Raw genomic sequence first — 19,900 nt, forward strand, 5'->3', positions numbered from 1 at the left:
GGATCCTGAAGGAAGACATCCTGAACTTCCTGTCCCGGCAGACCGGGGCCATCCTGCCCCCCGCTCCCTTCCAGGAGATCCGGCCTCCGGCTCCCGCTGCGGCCAAGCCACAGCCCGCCACGGTGCCGCCGCCCGCCGTGCCAAGACCCGTGTTCACCGGCAAGGACCAGACCCAGCCACTCACAAGTGAGCCCCAACTGTATTAACACATTATGGACTAGAGGGCACTCGGTAGAGGGCGTACCTCCACCAACCTGTAGAGGGCATACCTCCACCAACCTGTCTACAACGTTTGGTGGTGTCCATTCCGTGTAGACGGCTGCTACAGAGATAAATCAGTGTTTCCCCTAGAAATATGTTCAGGCCTGGAGGGATTTCGAAACGTAGGGCGACCGCAACGGTGAGGGCCCTCGCTGGCGACGCTAAACTTTTAGCTAACCTGTTCGCAATGGCATCCCAAGTATCATCATACTATTATGGGATCCGATGTGAACAGTTGTATTATGGGATGTGCGTTTCCCAGGCAACGACACACGTTGACATGTTTTGGAACAGCGCTGCACGTTGGCACAATGCTCCTAAAAGCAAAAGGCTTATTGTTTTGAATGATTTGGCATCTTCTATTACTGTCAACACCAGTATTGTTGTATTGTAATAATATGCTATAAAGGTTTATTGAAATTTTGGGGAGAGCAAAAAAAAAATCAATTTCTTTTCTGGCCTGGCGGGGGCGCCGTTGGCCTGGCGGGCCCGCCGGGCCTGTAGAATGGTAGGGGAAACACTGATGATGTGAAGTTAGTCTTTGTCGACCTGTTGTCCCTCCAGGCTTCCACAAAGCGATGGTGAGGACAATGACGGCGGCGCTCAAGATCCCTCACTTTGGTTACTGTGACGAGGTGGACCTGAGCCGCCTGGTGGCGCTGAGGGCGGAGCTTAAGTCTGTTAGCCAGAGCCGCGGCGTCAACCTCAGCTACATGCCTTTCTTCATCAAGGTAATGTGAACCCAGCCAGTCTGCCTGCCTGCCTGCCTTCACCCATACATACAGGCTGCAACAAGAGTAACTGTTGGTGTTCAAGCCCCCTCCAGTCAGTGTGTCTACCTGTTTAACAGATGGTGTTCTCTTTCAAACGTTCTCAACCTTCTATGAGCGCCTGCTGTCGCACGTCATCTGATTCTGTGCTACAACTCCCAAGGAGATATGCTCGGAAAAACAGCACAAGAAAAACGAGCTAATGTTTTGGTCACTCAGGGGTGTTTTGAGCCGGTTGTTACAGCAGGCAGCACGCAGCGGGCTTAGCTAACATATCTAACATGCCAGCTCGCACTCAGTCAGAATCGAATTGACGATAGCGTTCCATTGAGTCATACGTCATCGTTCCATTTGAGCAACAAACAACGTTTTTTAACTTGAGCACAAAATTAAGTTATTTGCAAACATTGTGGCTAATCACCACTGTCAGGACATGACTCAGAAACATGTGAAATATCATAAAAATCTTAAAAATGACCAAATACACTGGAGGCGGGCTTTAATGATTGGTTGACTGGTTGATGTCGGTGTTAATGATTGATTTGACTGGTTGATGTCGGTGTTAATGATTGGTTGACTGGTTGATGTCGATGTTAACGCTGTGCTCTGATTGGCTCAGGCTGCCTCCCTCGGCCTTCTCCACTTTCCCATCCTCAACGCCTCAGTGGACGAAGGCTGTCAGAACATCACCTACAAGGTGAGACCTGCTGTAACTGATCTAAGGACAGGACTTCCTGCTTCTCAATCACAACCTGTGTGATGTGGATTATGGTAGGGAGTAGAGATGAAATGGTATGGAAAATGTCATATCACGATTCTTATTAATATTTTTTTCCCGATTTTTTTATCCCATTTTTATCCTCCATTAGTGCTTATTTTTTATTTATTTATCCTGGTTGCTGCTCCACCCTCTGCTGATCTGGGGAGAGCTGAAACTGGCTCCATGCTTCCTCCGAGACATGGGCAGTTAGCCAGCCGCTTCTTTTCACCTGACAGGGGAAGCTTCACTGGTAGGACATAGCACGTGGGAGGATCACGCTATTCCGACGAGTTCCCCTCCCTCCGAACAGGCGCCCCTAACGACCAGAGGAGGCACCACATCAGCAACCAGGATATTGCATGTTTTTGGTGTGGGGTTCCTATATGAAGGAAACCCCCAGGGGGCACGGGGAGAACAGGCAAACCTCCACACAGAAAGGCCCTTTTGGCGACCCCACCCGGGCGGTGGGCACTCAAGGACATGCGGACGGGCACGCACTCCTTCAGCGCTCACAGCGTCCCAGGTGGGAATCGAACCCAGGACCTTCTAGGTGTGAGGCAACAGCGCTTACCACTGCACCACCATGCCCCCCGATTTTAATCACGATTAAACAAAAAAATAATGATGTTCTTACCTGTACTTACCTGAGCCACGGATCCTGTTGGATGAAAGGAAATCTAAGAAAAGACATAAAACAACATTTTGCCTGGAGTCCAGTGTGAGTAATCTGAATCATAAATTGTGGATACATTGGCCTTTGGATATGGGTCAAAAGCCTTCTGCCCACCTTGCAAGAAGTGGCTTCATTAAGAAACAAAACATTGATTGAAATTCTTCTGCTACGACACTCTGTGTTGGGTGCAGGCGTCTCATAACATCGGCCTGGCCATGGACACCAGCCAGGGTCTGCTGGTTCCCAATGTGAAGAACGTGCAGCTGCTCAGCGTGCTGGACATCGCCTCAGAGCTGAATCGCCTGCAGGCGCTGGGCACCGCCGGCCAGCTGGGCACCAGCGAGCTCACCGGGGGAACCTTCACCCTGTCCAACATCGGATCGGTGAGGAAAAGCCACCCACACAGCACCCGCCTAAAATCACCTGAAAGGAACATGAGAATAGAGATGAAACTTATATGAAAGTTTCATATCACGATTATAGTGACCAAAATGATCATGTTAGTATTATCACGGTATTGTTAAAATGTGCTGAAAATGTTCAAAAAGTAATAATATATCACGTTATCATTAAAACCGGTTATCGTTTCATCCCTACACAAGAACCTTTAGGGAGATTTGCCAATTTGCCATATTCCCCACGAGAAGATACATGCCCTTCTCTCCTCTGTAAGTAGCAACGTGCCCCTCCTGCTAGTTAGCTTAACATAATGACTGGTGTTCTGCCTCCTGCTAGTTAGCTTAACATAATGACTGGTAGTCTGCCTCCTGCTAGTTAGCTTAACATAATGACTGGTAGTCTGCCTCCTGCTAGTTAGCTTAACACAATGACTGGTAGTCTGCCTCCTGCTAGTTAGCTTAACATAATGACTGGTAGTCTGCCTCCTGCTAGTTAGCTTAACACAATGACTGGTAGTCTGCCTCCTGCTAGTTAGCTTAACACAATGACTGGTAGTCTGCCTCCTGCTAGTTAGCTTAACACAATGACTGGTAGTCTGCCTCCTGCTAGTTAGCTTAACATAATGACTGGTAGTCTGCCTCCTGCTAGTTAGCTTAACACAATGACTGGTAGTCTGCCTCCTGCTAGTTAGCTTAACACAATGACTGGTAGTCTGCCTCCTGCTAGTTAGCTTAACATAATGACTGGTAGTCTGCCTCCTGCTAGTTAGCTTAACATAATGACTGGTAGTCTGCCTCCTGCTAGTTAGCTTAACATAATGACTGGTAGTCTGCCTCCTGCTAGTTAGCTTAACACTAGGGATGTCAATTTTCGGTTAATTTCACTTTCGATTAACCGACGCTAATAATCGATTAACCTATCGGTTAATTCATAATTTTTTAATATTAAAAAGAAAAAGAAAAAAAAAATGTTTTTTTTTTTTTTTTTTTTTTTTTTGTCTATTTACTCAATGAACTCATGCCCAAACAAGGCGTGTCTATTTAGATGCTGAAATGTTAATGCTTTTTGTGTTAGAATTTCTAACACAAAAAGCATTAACAAGCATTAACAAAAAGCATCAACATTTCAACACAAATTCTTTTTGTGTTAGAATTTCTAACACAAAAAGCATTAACATTTCAGCATCTAAATAGACACGCCTTGTTTGGGCATGAGCTCATTGAGTAAATAGACCAAAAAAAAAAAAAAAAAAAAAAAAAAAATTAATATTAACTGATAGACCGACAGCAATAACCGAACAACGACGTTAGCGACGGTTAATCGATTAACGGTTAACCGTTGACATCCCTACTTAACACAATGACTGGTAGTCTGCCTCCTGCTAGTTAGCTTAACACAATGACTGGTAGTCTGCCTCCTGCTAGTTAGCTTAACATAATGACTGGTAGTCTGCGGAACGGGCTAGCCTACCCCTGTTAAGTCACCAAATACACATTCCAACAGCGCCAAAACGCTCTTATGTACTCTTATGTACTCTTATATACATGTTGTGACAGAAACTATTCTACTCTGCGCTCTACCCAACACATTTCCTAGTTTTATTTCCTCAAATTAGATGCCAGCAGAATCAGCACCAACTCAGTTGAGGTAGCCTTCCCTCCCAGCTATCTTTGAACACCACAGAAAGTATGATGAATTTGAAGTTCCATGTTCTGTCATCCATGATGACACTTTTCCTGATGTTTTAGGTTTTTGCCGTGGTATTGTTTAAGTATCCATATCAAGATATTTAGGCAGGTATCGGTATCGAAGTCATAATTTTGGTATCGTGACAACCCTAAGGTGAGCTCAGTGTCACGTTAGCAGATTACCCTCTGCCCTCTGAGCTTGTCAATGAGAGCTGTGTATCTGTGACTGCTGCTACTTCATAACGTTATAAACAAATTAAATCACTTGAATTCACTTGAACACTTGTAACGTTACTCACACTGGGTTGGAAAGAAGTGTACGAAATTTAATGTTTAAAACATGACCTCCACAGAGCACAGCTCACAGTCTGTGTGGCTACTGGCTGTTGGGTGCGTTTGTTTGTGCTCACGGCGCGTGCCGGTGTGAGTTCCCTGTGTTAAAAACAGTGTTAGCACAAAGGAGCCCGCCCAGCCAGAAAACTAGAGACTGTCTCACGAAGCTACACCTCATGTTAGCATATGGCGAGAGAAAGAGAGAGGAGAGGAGAGGAGGAAAGAAAAAAACAATAACACAAAGAGTTGATAGCTGATTTGAGCGTGGGTCACCATGGCAACGAATTAAGCTTCGAAGCGTTGATTTTTTTTTTGGCTCCGCCCTACTATCTTCTTGTCTTACTATCGAGAATATGGCAAATAGGTGAATCTCCCAAAATGTTGGCATGTTCGTTTAGAGTTTAGACTGACATATCTGCTGCTAGAATGTGTGTGATTTGCCTGACATGTTATTTTGTGATGTGAGTCAGATTGGAGGAACGTACGCGAAGCCGGTGATTCTTCCTCCTGAAGTCGCAATCGGAGCTCTGGGAAAAATCCAGGTGAGTTCCAGGTTTCCCAAATCTGCACTATATCTCCCACTTCCCATCACGTCAGTCATGGTTCCAATTGTAAACTAAAAACCTTTAATCAGTCAATCATGTAGTTTACATTTTAAAATGACTATTACTAACTGTTACTGACGAGGGAACCAGGTGATGCTAACTTCTGGTTTGGCCTACAAAAACGCGTCATCCCTGCGGTACTCTATTGAGCGTGTGACATCACTTCCTGTCTGTGCTCAGGTCCTGCCGCGGTTTGACGCGGGCGGTCAGCTGATCAAAGCTCACATCATGAACGTCAGCTGGTCAGCTGATCACCGCATCATCGACGGCGCCACCATGTGTCGCTTCTCCAACCTGTGGAGGGAGTACCTGGAGAACCCGGCCCGCATGGTCCTGGACCTCAAGTGAACCTGGAGAACCCTGCTCACATGCTCCTGGACCCCCCCCCCCCCTTTCCCAAAGACTCCACAATAACTGACCCCTCCCGTTTCTTCTTCTGTCTTTCTGTTTGAGGCCTTTCCACTTGCCTTTGAGCGATGGGTCTGAGCACTGGACGAACCTCGTGACCACAGAACACATTCGCTATTAACTTCACGTTAGCTCAGCTTTGTTAGGTTAACGCATTCAAGGGTTCCATTGATGAGAGCCGGGGGTTTCAAAACTAGGATCTATTACAAAATAGCGATGGTGGCCTGCGTTAATTATACACGGCTGTAGTAATGACAGCAATAAAAAAATGCGGTTAGTTTAGTTTGTATTAGGGCTGCACAATTAATCTAGTATTAATCTGATCAAAAATTTGGCTTCTCACAATCATGAAAACAAGAAGATTGTGATCAAATCAAGATAAAACTTGCCGCATTCTTGCAGATGTGTGGACCACGCTACCATAATGACGCTGATAGAAGGACATGTGGAAATCACCGGGCGTTGTGACCGTAAAGATCTAAATGTGTCAGACTTGAACTGATTTTACCGCTAAAATACAATGGAAACCCTGCGTTACTGAAGCTGCTGATATTCAATATCTTTACATTTCACCACTCAAGTCTGGAGTTTCCTCCAGAGTTTCTGTCTTCACAGGATGGACTCTGAAACATTTAGACATGTCATGTGACCAGAAAACTCTGCACTGAAACCTGATGATGATGAAGGTGAAGATGATAAATCATGAATGCATACTGTATATAATGGGGAATATGATCAAAATGGCACATTAGAATCAGTTCTTCCCATGGACAGCCACTGTGGTATTGGCGCTAAGCATACGAACCAAGGCATTCTGCCATTTATTTTCTCAGACATTTTGTAAAATGCTTATAAAAAATAGTTTTACTTCATCAAACCAAGCAAACATAGAATATTTCACTCGGACCAAAACAAAAAATAGCGGATTAATTATTATTATTTGAATGTTTTGGTCCGAGTGAAATGTTCTATGGTCTCTCCAGATTCTAAATAGATGAATCACTTGGTTTGACCAAGTAAAATTATTTTATAAGCATTTTCCAAAATGTCTATGGAAAAATAAATGCTGATGCCCGATGAAATACCTTGGTTCGTATGCCTAACTCGGAAGAGACGGCGTTACTTTGGCTGTCTATAAGCACCTTCTGCTTCAGCTGTCCATCAATGTGATGTCACAGATTAAACCCCGCCCCCCCACCTCCTGTAAAGTTTGTTTCTCTCATTCAGAATGACATTGTGTATTTCACCACTGGCAAAGCACTTTACATTGATAAGAAGTGACAGCTAATACATTGTTCCATTGCAACATAAGCACACAGCAAATCTGCTATTTTGGCCTGGAAGAGTCTACCTCTGATTGGCTTTCATGGTTCTGATGAACATTCTGATCTTGTCCCATTGACACAAGGAGGCATCTCCCCCCCCCCAGGCTAAAATGGTGGCAAGGCAGCGCTGTTGTCCCAAAAGCACCAGTGTTGATTCTTGCCTTGAACATTCTTTGCCGCTGGTCTGAGCCAGAACCGTGTATATAGAAGAGTCGCAACATCTCCATTCACTCCAATGGACCAGTGTTTTACTCAAGAGTTCCAGGAAGTAAGGTTCTGGATTAAGCAGCACTGTCGAGTTGCAGCAAATTGGACAGTTTGTGTTGTACTTTTGAAAGGGTTTTTGTTTTCTTTAGAATCAAATTGTACATTATCAGCTTTATTTTAGCATTCAAAAGTAGCACGAGACCCCTTCCTGGCTGTTCATTGGCTAATGAGTCACACATTTTGGACCTCCGCTGACGCCACGCTCTCTCTAAATTGCTCTGGTCTGAGCTGCCTCAGTTAACCCGAGTTAAAACCAGTATGACACACACACTCACACACACACACACACACACACACACACACACACACACACACACACACTCACTCTCTCCAGATTAAAGGGGAATGAGCTCACAGCTGTTCAGTGGGGCTCCCAGTGACATCACAGATTAAAGGCTCAGTCCGCCTGTTTCTATCGTAGGACGGAGTGATGCAGCTACTCAGAGTAGGGATGCACCATATTGGATTTTATGGCGATATTCTCCAACTCTTTTGGCGGAATGCCGATACCGATCCCCCCCCCCCCCACCTAATTTCGGAGAACATCAAGTCTCTCCTGTCATGGAATGAACACGTTATTATGCCTACTCTTATAATGGCCCACAGTAATACAATGCTTTTCAAAATGGACACATTCACGGGACATTCTTAACACCTTTTAGCTGTTGTAAAATCACTGTGAAACCATGGGGCTTATTGCTTTTATAAAACTGTTACTGCATATAGCCTATAGGTCTCAGCAACAAACAAAAAATGCAATATTGATAACACACACATTCTTCCACCCCAAGCAATATAGCCGTGGCGACATTTAGCAGAATGTTTGGCAAACACACAGATGCAGCAAAACACAGACGCTGTTTGGCGCGGTAATACTGCGATGAGGTCACAGGTGTGTGTTTATATATTTTACAACGGCTTCCAACACGGCTCAGCCAATCACAATCAAGGACCGGGCGATACCGATGACGTGCTGATATCACCTGCATCCCTATCTGAGATTCTGAACTGTGTGAAGGGTGTGAAGGGTTAAAGTGGGTGACTGGACTGGACTCGACCTCAGATCAGCTCTTCAGTCAGTCAACTCTCCTCGTGTCGGTCTTCTCTCCTAAAGGTTGCTGTGAGATCAGCCTGTTTGTTACATGGATATGAATATGGATTATCCTTAGTCCATGGCTCTTGTCCTGTCACTGAACATGGAATTTGCCATTGAGCTTTCAGCTGGTATGGTATGTTACATGTCTGTCTATAGAGTGTTGGAAATACTTTTCTTGCCTGTCATGTTATATTTTTAAAGGCAAATGTAAAGGGTGTGTTACACTGTTGGTTGGGTTTTGTATTTTAAAACATGTAGATCTTTTCAGTCCTCCAGCGTCTGACCTTCTGAGTCTGGACTCTGGAAAATAACTTGAATAAAGTTGAAGTGCACAAGCTGTCTGCTGTAAAGCCATTCTTCACAAACTCCACCTTTCATTTAGTCTGTTTGGATCCTTATTTTGTAGCGCACCCGCGCATGGATCAATGAACCATACCTTGTTATATATATATATATATTTATATTTATATATAAATAAAACTTGGCTATATCCGGGTCCCAGATGTGAAAGCATGGGATAACATTTGACCATCTCAACACTTGGGACTGTGGAAACTCCAAACATGTGGGAGAAAGTTTCCCAGGGTGCACTGCTGAGGGGACGGAGGTCATGTGACTGTCTCTGTTCTCTGGAGGATAAATTTAGCCTCTGGCAGGCCTCAGGTCAGATTTCAACACAGATAGAGGGAGAGACGCAGCCTGGTGAGTAGACTCCTGTGAGCCTGTTTCAGTGTTCTATTCTCTTGGAACTTTAATGAACTTTATCTTTACTTTCCTTATTTGGAGGGTTTTACTTGATCAAATTATTCGTCAATTGGCCTAGACCTATACTGAGAACTGAAGAATTGCTTGAAGTTAATGCTCCTTCTAACAATCCTTAGAATAGAATAGAATTCTTTATTTGGCCAAGGTATGCTTGCAGTACAAATCAAATGTACTTGGTGTGGTTAGTGCACAAGTAACATAGGAACATGGAAAGTATGAGAAATATACAAGATATAAACAAATATAAGATATAATACTGTATTATTATTATTATTATTTTATTTTTAGTATTGTACAATACACTGTACACTGATAATTGATATAAAAAAAAGTTGATCTCAGAAACAAATATAAGATATAAAAAGATTCAAAGATATGAGCAGATATAAACATATAAACAGTATTAACCAAGTGTGGTAGCCTAAACATTTGCAATTTAACAATATGTACAGGGCAGATATTGACAGAATAGCAGAGTATTGTACATTATCGTGAGGGAAGATTAGAACATCAGTGCAGTGGCAAACTGTGTGTGTGTGTGTGTGTCAGGGTTCCTACGGGTCCTTGAAATCCTGAATTGATATTGAAGAAGGTGTGGGAACCCTGGTGTGTGTATGATCTCAGCAATCAAAATTAGTTTTCTTTTTGGCTGATAAAAACTCTTAAGTTTTTGATGATCTTTGGGGAGCGGCACACTTAATGCTATACTGTGACAGAGATGACTCAGTACCAAGAAGTAACGCCGCTTGATTCTGTTTAGTTTAGAGGGGTAGAAATATCTATTTTAGTTTGATTCTTTTAATGTTTTGCATTTTGCTTTCTCAACATCTAAGCTGAGAAGTATTGAAGGTCGTAGTATTTGCCATGTGCCATATGGACATTATATTCAGGGTTTGTCTATTCTCCTCCCTACACCTGCAGGTGAGAGGAGGGGTCTGCGAGCTGACCGGAAGTGGCAAGTGGTTGTCAGCTGAGAGGAAGTGACCATCAAAGAAAAAAGTGACGGTCAGCTGACAGGAAGTGGTCGTCAGCTGACAGGAAGTGGTCGTCAGCTGACAGGAAGTTACCCAGCTGACAGGAAGCAGTCTGTCAGCTGACAGGAAGCGGCAATCAGCTGACAGGAAGTGGTTATCATGGCCGACGTGGTGCTGTGCAGTGGCTCGGTGGGCTCCATCAAGGCTCTGTGGGAAACCCGGATCAGGAAGAGTCAAGAGGAGCAGAGGAAGAGCAGAGCGCCCAGGGAGGGGAGGGGGAGGTCAGACCACTTCTCTTCCTCCTCTCCTCCTCCTCTTCCTCCTCCTCTCTTCATCTTCCTTCTCTCCTCTTTAAATATACAGTATTCTAATACAGCAGTACTGTTATATTACAGTAATACTGCAGGTTAGAAGCATAGACAGTAAATATTTATATGGTGTGATAGACAGTACTACCAACCGATCGACCCATGACTAGGGATGGTTATCATTTCATATTTTTCGATACTGGTGCTAAAACGATACTTCTAAAACGGTACAGGTGCCTAAATGGTGCCTGAAACGGTATAAAAAAAAAAGTTAAAGCATATTTAAAGCTATTTTGTATTTAAAGAGGCTGTAAAGAGGATTTCAAACAATCATTTTGTGTTTAAGCCCTAGAATGTTAGTGAAGGTGCGTGCAGCGCCAGTTTCGGAGTGTAGCGGTACCATATTGGTACCTTGTTTCGGTACCCAACCCTACCCATGACACCAGCCGTGTGTGTGTGTTCAGACTGTGTCATGACTGGGAACAGCGTGTCATGCTGGCTCGGCTGAAGGAGAAGCTCCAGATGGAAGAAGGACGGCTGGTCTTCAGGATCCAGCAGGAGGACTGGAAGGTCAGGAGAACCTCTGTCAGAAACACCATCTGGTCTAGTCTAATCTGGTCTACTCTAGTCTAATATAATGTAATCTAATCCAGACCCTGCCCAGCCCTATGGTCCAGCTGAGTCAGGTCCAGGAGTGGCAGATCCACCGGAGCGGACTACAGGAAATCCCTCAGTTCATCTCCAGCTTCCAGAACCTGCTGGTGCTGGACCTGTCCCGCAACGCCATCACCCACATCCCCCCACAGATCGGTCAGTGAACGCCACAGGGACCATTCTGCCGACTCACCCAGATGGGGTTTCGTAGTCTACTTTCCTCACCCTGTCCGGTCTGTCTGTCTCTGTCTCTCTGTCTCAGGGAAGCTGACCCGCCTCAGAGAGCTGTTGCTCAGCTACAACCGGCTCCAGGTGGTTCCTGAGGAGCTGGGAAACTGTGAGAACCTGGAGAGACTGGAGCTTGCCATGAACCGAGACCTCAGCCACCTGCCCCTACAGGTAGAACCGCTGTCACTCTCACTCTGCCGGGAGAACATCAGGTAGAACCTGTCTCTGCAAGGAGAACATACCTGTCTCTCTGCCAGGAGAACGTCAGGTAGCACTTGTCTCTCTGCCAGGAGAACATCAGGTAGAACCTGTCTCTGCCAGAACATCACATATAACCTGTCTCTGCCAGTAGAACGTCAGGTAGAATGTGTCACTCTACCAGAATGTCAGGTAGAACCTGTCTCTCTGCCAGGGGAACGTCAGGTAGAACCTGTCTCTGTCAGGAGAACCTCAGGAGAACCTGTCTCTCTGCCAGGAGAATGTCAGGTAGAACCTGTCGCTCTGTCAGGAGAACGTCAGGTAGAATCTGTCACTCTGCCAGGAGAACGTCAGATAGAACCTGTCTCTCTGCCAGGAGAACATCAGGTAGCACCTGTCTCTGCCAGGAGAACGTCAGGCAGAACCTGTTGCTCTGCCAGGAGAACAACAGGGACAACATGTCACTCTACCAGGAGAACATCAGATAGAACCCGTCACTCTACCAGGAGAACGTCAGGTAGAACCTGTCTCTCTGCCAGGGGGATGTCCGGTGGAACCTGCCACTCTGCAGGACAATGTCAGGCAGAACCTGTCTCTTTGCCAGGAGAATGTCAAGGTAGAACCTGTCACTGTGCCAGGAGAACATCAGGTAGAACCTGTCTCTGCCAGGGAGAAACTCATAGTCACTAATGACTGTACCTCCGGGCAGGACCACGCTGTCCTGACTGCAGCTGCCGTCCATGGAACTTGTCCCGTGCCCCACTTCTCTGTCCTTCCTTGTTTGATCACATGTCGTCTGCTCTCGTTTTCAGCCTGTGGGTCATGCGGTCGTGCCCCCCTGCTGAGCCGCCCATGTGTGTTGGCCTGGCACCCACCGGGCCCTAGACACGCCCCTGCACTGCCACCTCATAACCCCACAAGAATAAATTCACCCACATTCTCCGTTCTCATCACCGCTATTACCATCATCACTATTTATTACTCGCCCTACCTCTCATTCATTCTCAGTAACGGCCCCTGTTATAAACCTCACCTAATCATATTGTGCTCAATGTCAACTGCTGTACTGTTGCAACTGTCTTGTCTTAATCCCCTAATGTCTGTATGTTCTAACACTGCCCAATTGTCCTAGGTATTTTTGTTGTTGTTATGTTGTATTCCACCAATAAGAATAAAATAAATAAAAAATAATAACAATAATAAAAATATTTTTGGAACCTTGGTGCTATCTAGTGAACCAGCCCATGTTTCCACCTGTTTTCAAGGAGAGCATTGCACAATCCACACCGGAAATAAACAGTAGTAACAAGTTGGCCGATCACATTGATTACCTGCAAGCTTTTATCATCTTATATTACAGATATTTGTTTTTGTCCAAACAAACAGGGACCAACTATTAATAAGAAGACGTCGACAACTATTATGTGCAAGATGCTATTTTTGGTTCCAGCTGTCAACCAACTTTTCGGGTTTCAAGACAATTTTATTTATCTTTGGTTGAACGGTTCAAAATGAGGTGTGCAAACCGGAATGGAACCCGTTCCATGTTGGTGGAGGTGAGGAGTTTGATCTGGACTGAGGTCTGTGGTTCTCTCTGTCCTCAGCTCAGTGGGCTTGTGAAGCTGCAGCAGTTGGACCTGTCTCTGAACTCGTTTGAGGTGGTGCCAGAGGCGGTGCTGCGCCTGCCCGCACTGCAGTGGCTGGACATGGGAGGGAACCAGCTGCAGAGTCTCCCTGAGGACCTCCACAGGCTGGAGAACCTCCACACACTGTGGTTGCAGAGGAACCAGCTCGAGGAGCTTCCAGAGAACATCGTAAGGATGTCCAGGTTGGAGACGTTGGTCCTGAGCTGCAACAAGCTGAGGGACATTCCCACACTCATGGAGGGCATGACCAACCTCAGGTCAGTGTCTGACCGGCTTCGGGCCGATGGACTCTGAAGGCAGCGGATAGTTTGAGTTTATTTAAACACAGGGTCTTAAAAAGATTAAAATCCAATCATCTGAATTTTAGGCCTTAAAATGTCTTCAATTGAATTGCATTTATATAAAACGTCTTGAATACGATTTTGCCAGGTCTTAAATTGTTTGGGTTATGAAGTTAACATTATCCTATTATAAAATTGCCTAGCCCTAGGTGGAGGGGCGGGCGGTGTCCCTCCGTCCGTCCGTCTGTCTGTCTGTTAGTCATGTCAGTTAGCCAGGTCTATCTCTATGCAGCTGGCAGCTGATCTTGTCTTTGTGCTGAACAGGTTTGTGAACTTCCGGGACAACCCTCTGACCCTGGAGGAGCTGCCAGCCAGAGAGGTTGAGGAGGAGGAAGAACATGACAGAGAGCTGTTTGGACGCGACTTCATGCTAATGTACATCCAGGAAGTCAGGAAGAGAGCGCATGCCGCGCTCAGCATGCACTGTCTTAGCTAGCCGCACTGGCACTTCACTGTCTGGAGTCTGAACTAATGCTGCGTTCAAGACAACTCGGAAGTCAACTCCAGGAGAAAGATTGTATATATTTTAGACCACATTAGGCTATTCAGAGCATTATACAGTTGCATGATGCATCTGCATAGGCAAAGTTGAGAAGATGCACCTATGTGAAATGGAGAAAGGGAAAAATACATGGCCAGAACACAGGGGAGACTCTTCTCCTCTGTAGTTCCCCGGTGGTGGAACGACTTGCCAAACTCCATCCGATCTGCAGAGTCTCTCTCTAACTTTAAGAAGACTCAAAAACCAGCTCTTTCATGAAATCTTTCACACTTTGATGGGCATGATGATGAAAAAGGGATGATAGATGTACATGAATGTTAATTACATGAATGGTGATGAATGAGGGGCATGAATGATGAAAAGAATCATATGCACTCTGTGCACTACCTGCTGGCACCTGGGTCCATTCAGACTCAAGCTTGGCCTCATGGCACTTACGTCAGTCTTCTGACTAGATCCTTGCTTGTGTTGTATAAAGCTCAGATGTATGTCGCTTTGGATCAAAGCGTCTGCTAAGTGAAATTGTAACATTGTAACATTGACAGCTGTGGCCAATGAGCTGTGGGATTGTGCCATTATTGTATGGCAAAAAAAACACATCAAGAGAATACTCTGAATATGTAGTTTGTAGTTTAAACTAAACTACATCACCCAAAGTTGAACTGCTGAAAAAGCTGAGATTTGAAACTACCACCCAACTACTGAAAATTGTAGTTTAACTACATAACTACTCCCCAACTCTGGATGCAGTAGTGCCGGTCCATCCCGATCCATATGACATCACAGATGATGTCATAGGCACTGATGTAAACTTAAGGGGCACACACACACACACACACACACACACACACACACACCCGCACGCATGTGAACTTAAGGGCAATAACATTTTGTGAGCAACACACACACACGCCAATAGAGCAGGCAAGGCCAGCTCGGCGAGCTACAGGGCGGGAGAGGCAGCAGTGGGCGAGCCGAGGAATCCAGCCTAAGTGTTTTTTAAATGTGCATAAAAACGGGTGGATGGAAACCCGCCATTGTGACCTCATCACATCATTACTGAGCCAAACAGCCTCTGTGTCTTGCTTGGCAACAAGGACTACATTGCTTGGCGAAAAGGAAGATTATTTGTTATCAATAAATTGCTGCATTCCTTTTTGCTGTGTGTTTATTTGATGAAACCTTGCCAGGTATAGGGGAGAGTGGGGTGAGTTGTGCCAGCGGGGAAGTTGTGCCACCCCTTGTATCTAGAAAACCATAGAAGAAATTGGTCATGTGACCACACATTTTTGAAGAGGCATCCATTTTACTCACTCTGCAAAGAAGGGAGGCAGATGGCACAAGAGCTAAGCACATTTAAGTTCAAAAAACTGTTTTTTGCCTCTCAAAGTAAATCTTTTATGATCAAGGTTTATTGATTGTTGTGTCTGAACAATTATAGACAAGCTTGAAAACATTTCACACATGTATTAGTGTTTTAGTAAGCTACAATATGAGGCTATACTGTTAGCATGATGTTAGCTCCAAACCAGCTATATGATACAAGTTTGTTAAAATGGTGGGGATGGGGTGATTTGTGCCAAAAGGCCTGGGTTAAGTTGTGCCAGTGCAGTTGCAGTTGATTTAGTGAAATTTTATTTCATTTTGTTCTAAATAGACCTTGTTGAAGAATATTGCAGTATTGGCAGGTGTAGCCTGGCTCTGTGATAGTTGATTTTGTTCATTTTGAACATCATTTTTATTTCTGAAAATGTTAAATATGTAGGTCAACTGCTGCTACCGTTGAGCCTTGTTTAACCCTGTTATAGTACACTGGACTTTAGTGTTATCTTTATTTTGTCTTGCTTTGATATAGCATTACAGTATATGAGATGAAAATGTTTTACTTCAGTAATCAATGGCACAATTTACAACGTATTCTCTCCAAAGGCACAACTTACCCCACACTGGGGGCAAGTTGTGCCAAGAGACCACTTTTTGAAGAATAGCCATATTTTTTTAACAGTTTATTTAAGATCCAAAGGGAGTGTTCCCAGTGGTGCACAACATCCTGAAATATATTTACATATTGTAGTTGGAGGCATTACTGTCATGCCCTCACTTTAAAGACACCTCAAGTAAAAAGTGGCACAACTCACCCCACTCTCCCCTACTGTATGTATGTAGTAACCGTTCTACATTGTACCCAACAACACTGATCCATAGGAAGGGAGCGCACACTTTGACTCCACAAATCTGCAGGAAGACCGACTTACTTCAAAGGGTCATTCATTCACAACAGACAGAAAAGGCGTTTGGCAGGTGGTCCCCGGACCCCCATTTGAGAATCACTGGGTTAAGGTACTGAAATGAACATTCAATTCACAGGCAACAGGTCTGGTGGACATTCCTGCAGTCCGCATGCCAACTGCATGCTGTCTTGCAAAATGTGTCATTGTGTTGTGATAAAACTGCACATTTGACAATAGAGTGAGCTTTTATTGTGGCCAGCATCTTGATATGCCACACCTGACAGGTGGATGGATTATCTCTGCTCACTAACACCTAACACACTAACACCGATTTCAACACATTTCTGAACAAAATCTGAGAGAAATTTGACTTTGTGCGAGTCTTAGATTTTCAACTTGTGAAAACAAGTGTTGCGTTTATATTTTTGTTCTTTATAAGAAACTTCATTTCATTATCTTCGAAAACATCTTCGCTCTACAGAATTTTTGTGCAGAACTATTTGGATTGCCTCTTCACCTATAAAGTATTGCTTGATCCTTCGTTCCCGTTTTGAGTTGGTTTATCTAACATTGCCCCCCGTTCAATATGAAATCTGAAATATTGTATGAGAGAGCGAGCCTCTAATAGGCCAGTCCAGTAGGTGGTGGTAATGTGATGCACAATACACACTAGGGTTGGATTGGTCAGGATCTGCTGCTCTTCTGTGAACCAATCACGTCACTGGATCAAGGAGGAGCAGCAAATCCTGAAGCCCCGCCCCCTCAGTGAGCCAATCACGCCACATCAAAACCGACCCGACTACTGAGCGCCAATCACATCAGATCAAAACAACTTGACTGAGAGCCAATCACATCACATCATTGAGTTTATTGAGATGAGTTCAACGCCATTGTCAACCACACACGCATCATGTAGTGTATTTCATTTGTTGCACGTTATTTTCTGAACATTAAACACAAACAGGTCATTTAACCCCAGCAGTAACTCAGCAAAGTTTAGTTGTAGTTTAGCAGTAACTCATCCAGGTTAGTGTTACTTCAGTCAGTATTGTAAGGTTCGAGCCCCCGTGTTACCCCCGGCTAGGTCAGACGTTCCTAAGCCTGTGGGGTATTAGTCCTGGTCGCTCTACTAGTGCCGCCACTAGACAGTTGGGGCGCCTGTTTGGGGAAGGAGGAGGAGGGGGGGGGGGGGGGGGGGGGGGGTGAACTGGGGGCAATAGCGCACGATCCTCCACGTGCTACGGCCTGCCGGTGAAACTCCTCGCTGTCAGGTGAAGCGGCTGGCGACTGCACATGTATCAGAGCGGCATGTGCTAGTCTACGGGTCTCTCCAGATCAGCAGAGGGGGTGGAGCAGCAGCCAGGACAGCGGGGCGAATTGGCGAAGTACAATTTGGGAGAAAACGAGGGAAATCCAGGGGGAGGGGTCAAAGATCATAAATATAAAAAAACAAAAAAAACAATGGGCTATCGGCAGCTTCAATCCAAAACATTAAGCCATGTTAGTGTGGAAGCGTACTGTAATATTGTAACTACAGTAAACAGGTAGTCTCATCTCCACAAAATGACCAAATCAACTGCAACGTAAACTGAACTAAACAAGTCCTTAATCTGAACTGATTCTCATGAGACATTTTGATCGATTATCATTATTATCACTATTGTCATTATTATCATCATCATCCTGAGTTTCAGAGGCCATCTCTGGCAGAATTAAATTCTGGGGAAACTGAAAGCTCAGAATAATTTCTTTTAGTGTGAAAATTTTCCAATTTAAAACTGCTGAATATCGGCAGTTTTCAGTCCACTAATATCAGTCTCTAATGACACGCACGCATGCACACACACACAGTGACAGGAGACAGCAGCAAGTTAAAAGTGCAGTCTGCCATGTATGCATCTGTAGGGAGATGAGCTGGGCGTCTGGGAGAGAAATGTTACAGACTGCACCTTTAAATTCATTCACACCTCCACTCTGTCTGTCACGTCATGTTTCAGTCAAATAAAGTGGAAGCAAAAACTAAACAGAAACAAGTAGAAGTCACAGAAATGAAATACAAAATAAAAATAACAAAAACCAAAGACAGACAGAAACTTTTAGTGTTTTAGTGATTATACCCGCTTAGACCACTCAACTGGAGTGAAAGGGACAGTTCACTCCAAAATCAAAAGTACATATTTTTCCTCTTTCCTGTAGATCTAGATCAGGCTTTCCTAGTCTCGCTGGCCAGCCTCCCCTCCCTTCCGAGCGACGCAGGTCTCCATTGTGGAATTGCGATGGGCGGCGCTTAGCGGCAGTGCCCTTGGAGTAGTTTCCAACAATCCAACTTGCCATTTTTAGCATGGTAGCACATTTTTAGCACGGTAGGTTTCTGCCGTTAGCTTGTTAGCTAGTTAGCATTGTTGTTTTCACTGAGGCGGCAGGGCACTATTTACAGCGACACACAGGGAGGAGGGAGCGGAAGCCGCTCTGATTGACATGGTCGGAGCCAATGACAGAGCTTGTAATAAGCGGGGAGCGGACATCTGACAACGACTGAAACAGTCGCTCCAATGGGAGAGCAGCTGTAGAGCAGGGGAGGGCTTATACCAGCAGCCTGTTTCCATGCAGCCAGACTCCTCTCACAGAAGGGAGGGGAGGCTGGCCAGCGTTACTCAAGAAAATCGACAGAACTTGTTGTTTGTTTCATGTAGGAACTATTTTCTTTCAACTGAACTACCCCTGCCAACCGCCTCACCATGCAGAAGAAAGCATGCATCTAACATTAGCTAAGCTTAGCATTAACTTCACCACACAAAATGATCTATTCCAGATGGATAAATAGCACTAGGTCAGAGGAAAAAAATTACTTGATTATGGTGTGAACTGTTCCTTTAACATAAGACTTGCCAATATAAGTTAAAAACCCGAGTTAGGCGGTCAGTGCATTAGGGACGAAGACGGTTTAAATAAAACAGAAGATCAGAGACATTATTTTCTAAAACATCAAATCCACCCTAGTTGACCTTTGACCTTTGAGGAAACACTTGGAAGTCGGCCATCTTGTTTCACAAAGTCTAACTAAAGTAAAGAACTAAATAAAGGAAAGTGCGTTTTCAGTCGAATTCAGCAGGAAGAGTTTGGTTTGAAAGTACAAGGAGAGACCGGTATGAACCAATATAAACTAGGGATGGGCATTTTAAGTAATATTTTAATACTCGCCAAAGAAAAGATCTAACATAAGAATATGAATACAGGTCGGGGTCCGTGTCTGACTCGAGTGGAAACACACAAGCAGAACCAAAGTTTGACTAACGCTAAACAGCTGATTTCGTAGGCTAATATGCCTGTAAGAATACTATCTAATGATAGAGCAGGGGTAATCTGCTGTGTAGGGTCTGTTCACACATTGTTTTCTGCGTGGAAACAACTGCCTGGAGCACTTTTTGTGAAGATAAAAAAAAAAAAGCAGATTATGATAACGTCACC

At 44.7% G+C, this 19,900-nt stretch overlaps 2 protein-coding genes across 2 annotated transcripts in view; both read left to right on the top strand.

Moving 5' to 3' along the window:
• The window catches only part of dbt (dihydrolipoamide branched chain transacylase E2), a 14,039-nt gene extending 5,117 nt beyond the window's left edge, over positions 1-8,922 (top strand). The window contains exons 6-11 of the mRNA XM_083647505.1: positions 1-186; positions 826-992; positions 1,651-1,728; positions 2,656-2,847; positions 5,355-5,426; positions 5,670-8,922. The exon at positions 1-186 is cut by the window's left edge and continues 40 nt beyond it. Coding sequence (XP_083503631.1) covers positions 1-186; positions 826-992; positions 1,651-1,728; positions 2,656-2,847; positions 5,355-5,426; positions 5,670-5,837 — 863 coding nt within the window. The 3' untranslated portion in view covers positions 5,838-8,922. The remainder of the gene's footprint in view (positions 187-825; positions 993-1,650; positions 1,729-2,655; positions 2,848-5,354; positions 5,427-5,669) is intronic.
• Positions 8,923-10,483: 1,561 nt separating this feature from the next.
• On the top strand, positions 10,484-14,135 carry lrrc39 (leucine rich repeat containing 39; the record flags this gene model as incomplete). The annotated part of the gene is made up of 6 exons (XM_083647358.1): positions 10,484-10,605; positions 11,097-11,202; positions 11,286-11,442; positions 11,549-11,685; positions 13,317-13,615; positions 13,964-14,135. The coding sequence occupies 6 exons, from the start codon at positions 10,484-10,486 to the stop codon at positions 14,133-14,135; spliced, it is 993 nt and encodes a 330-aa protein (XP_083503484.1).
• Positions 14,136-19,900: the final 5,765 nt, after the last annotated feature.

This window comes from Poromitra crassiceps (genome assembly GCF_964638095.1).
Source record: "Poromitra crassiceps genome assembly, chromosome: 12".
Lineage (NCBI taxonomy): Eukaryota > Metazoa > Chordata > Actinopteri > Beryciformes > Melamphaidae > Poromitra > Poromitra crassiceps.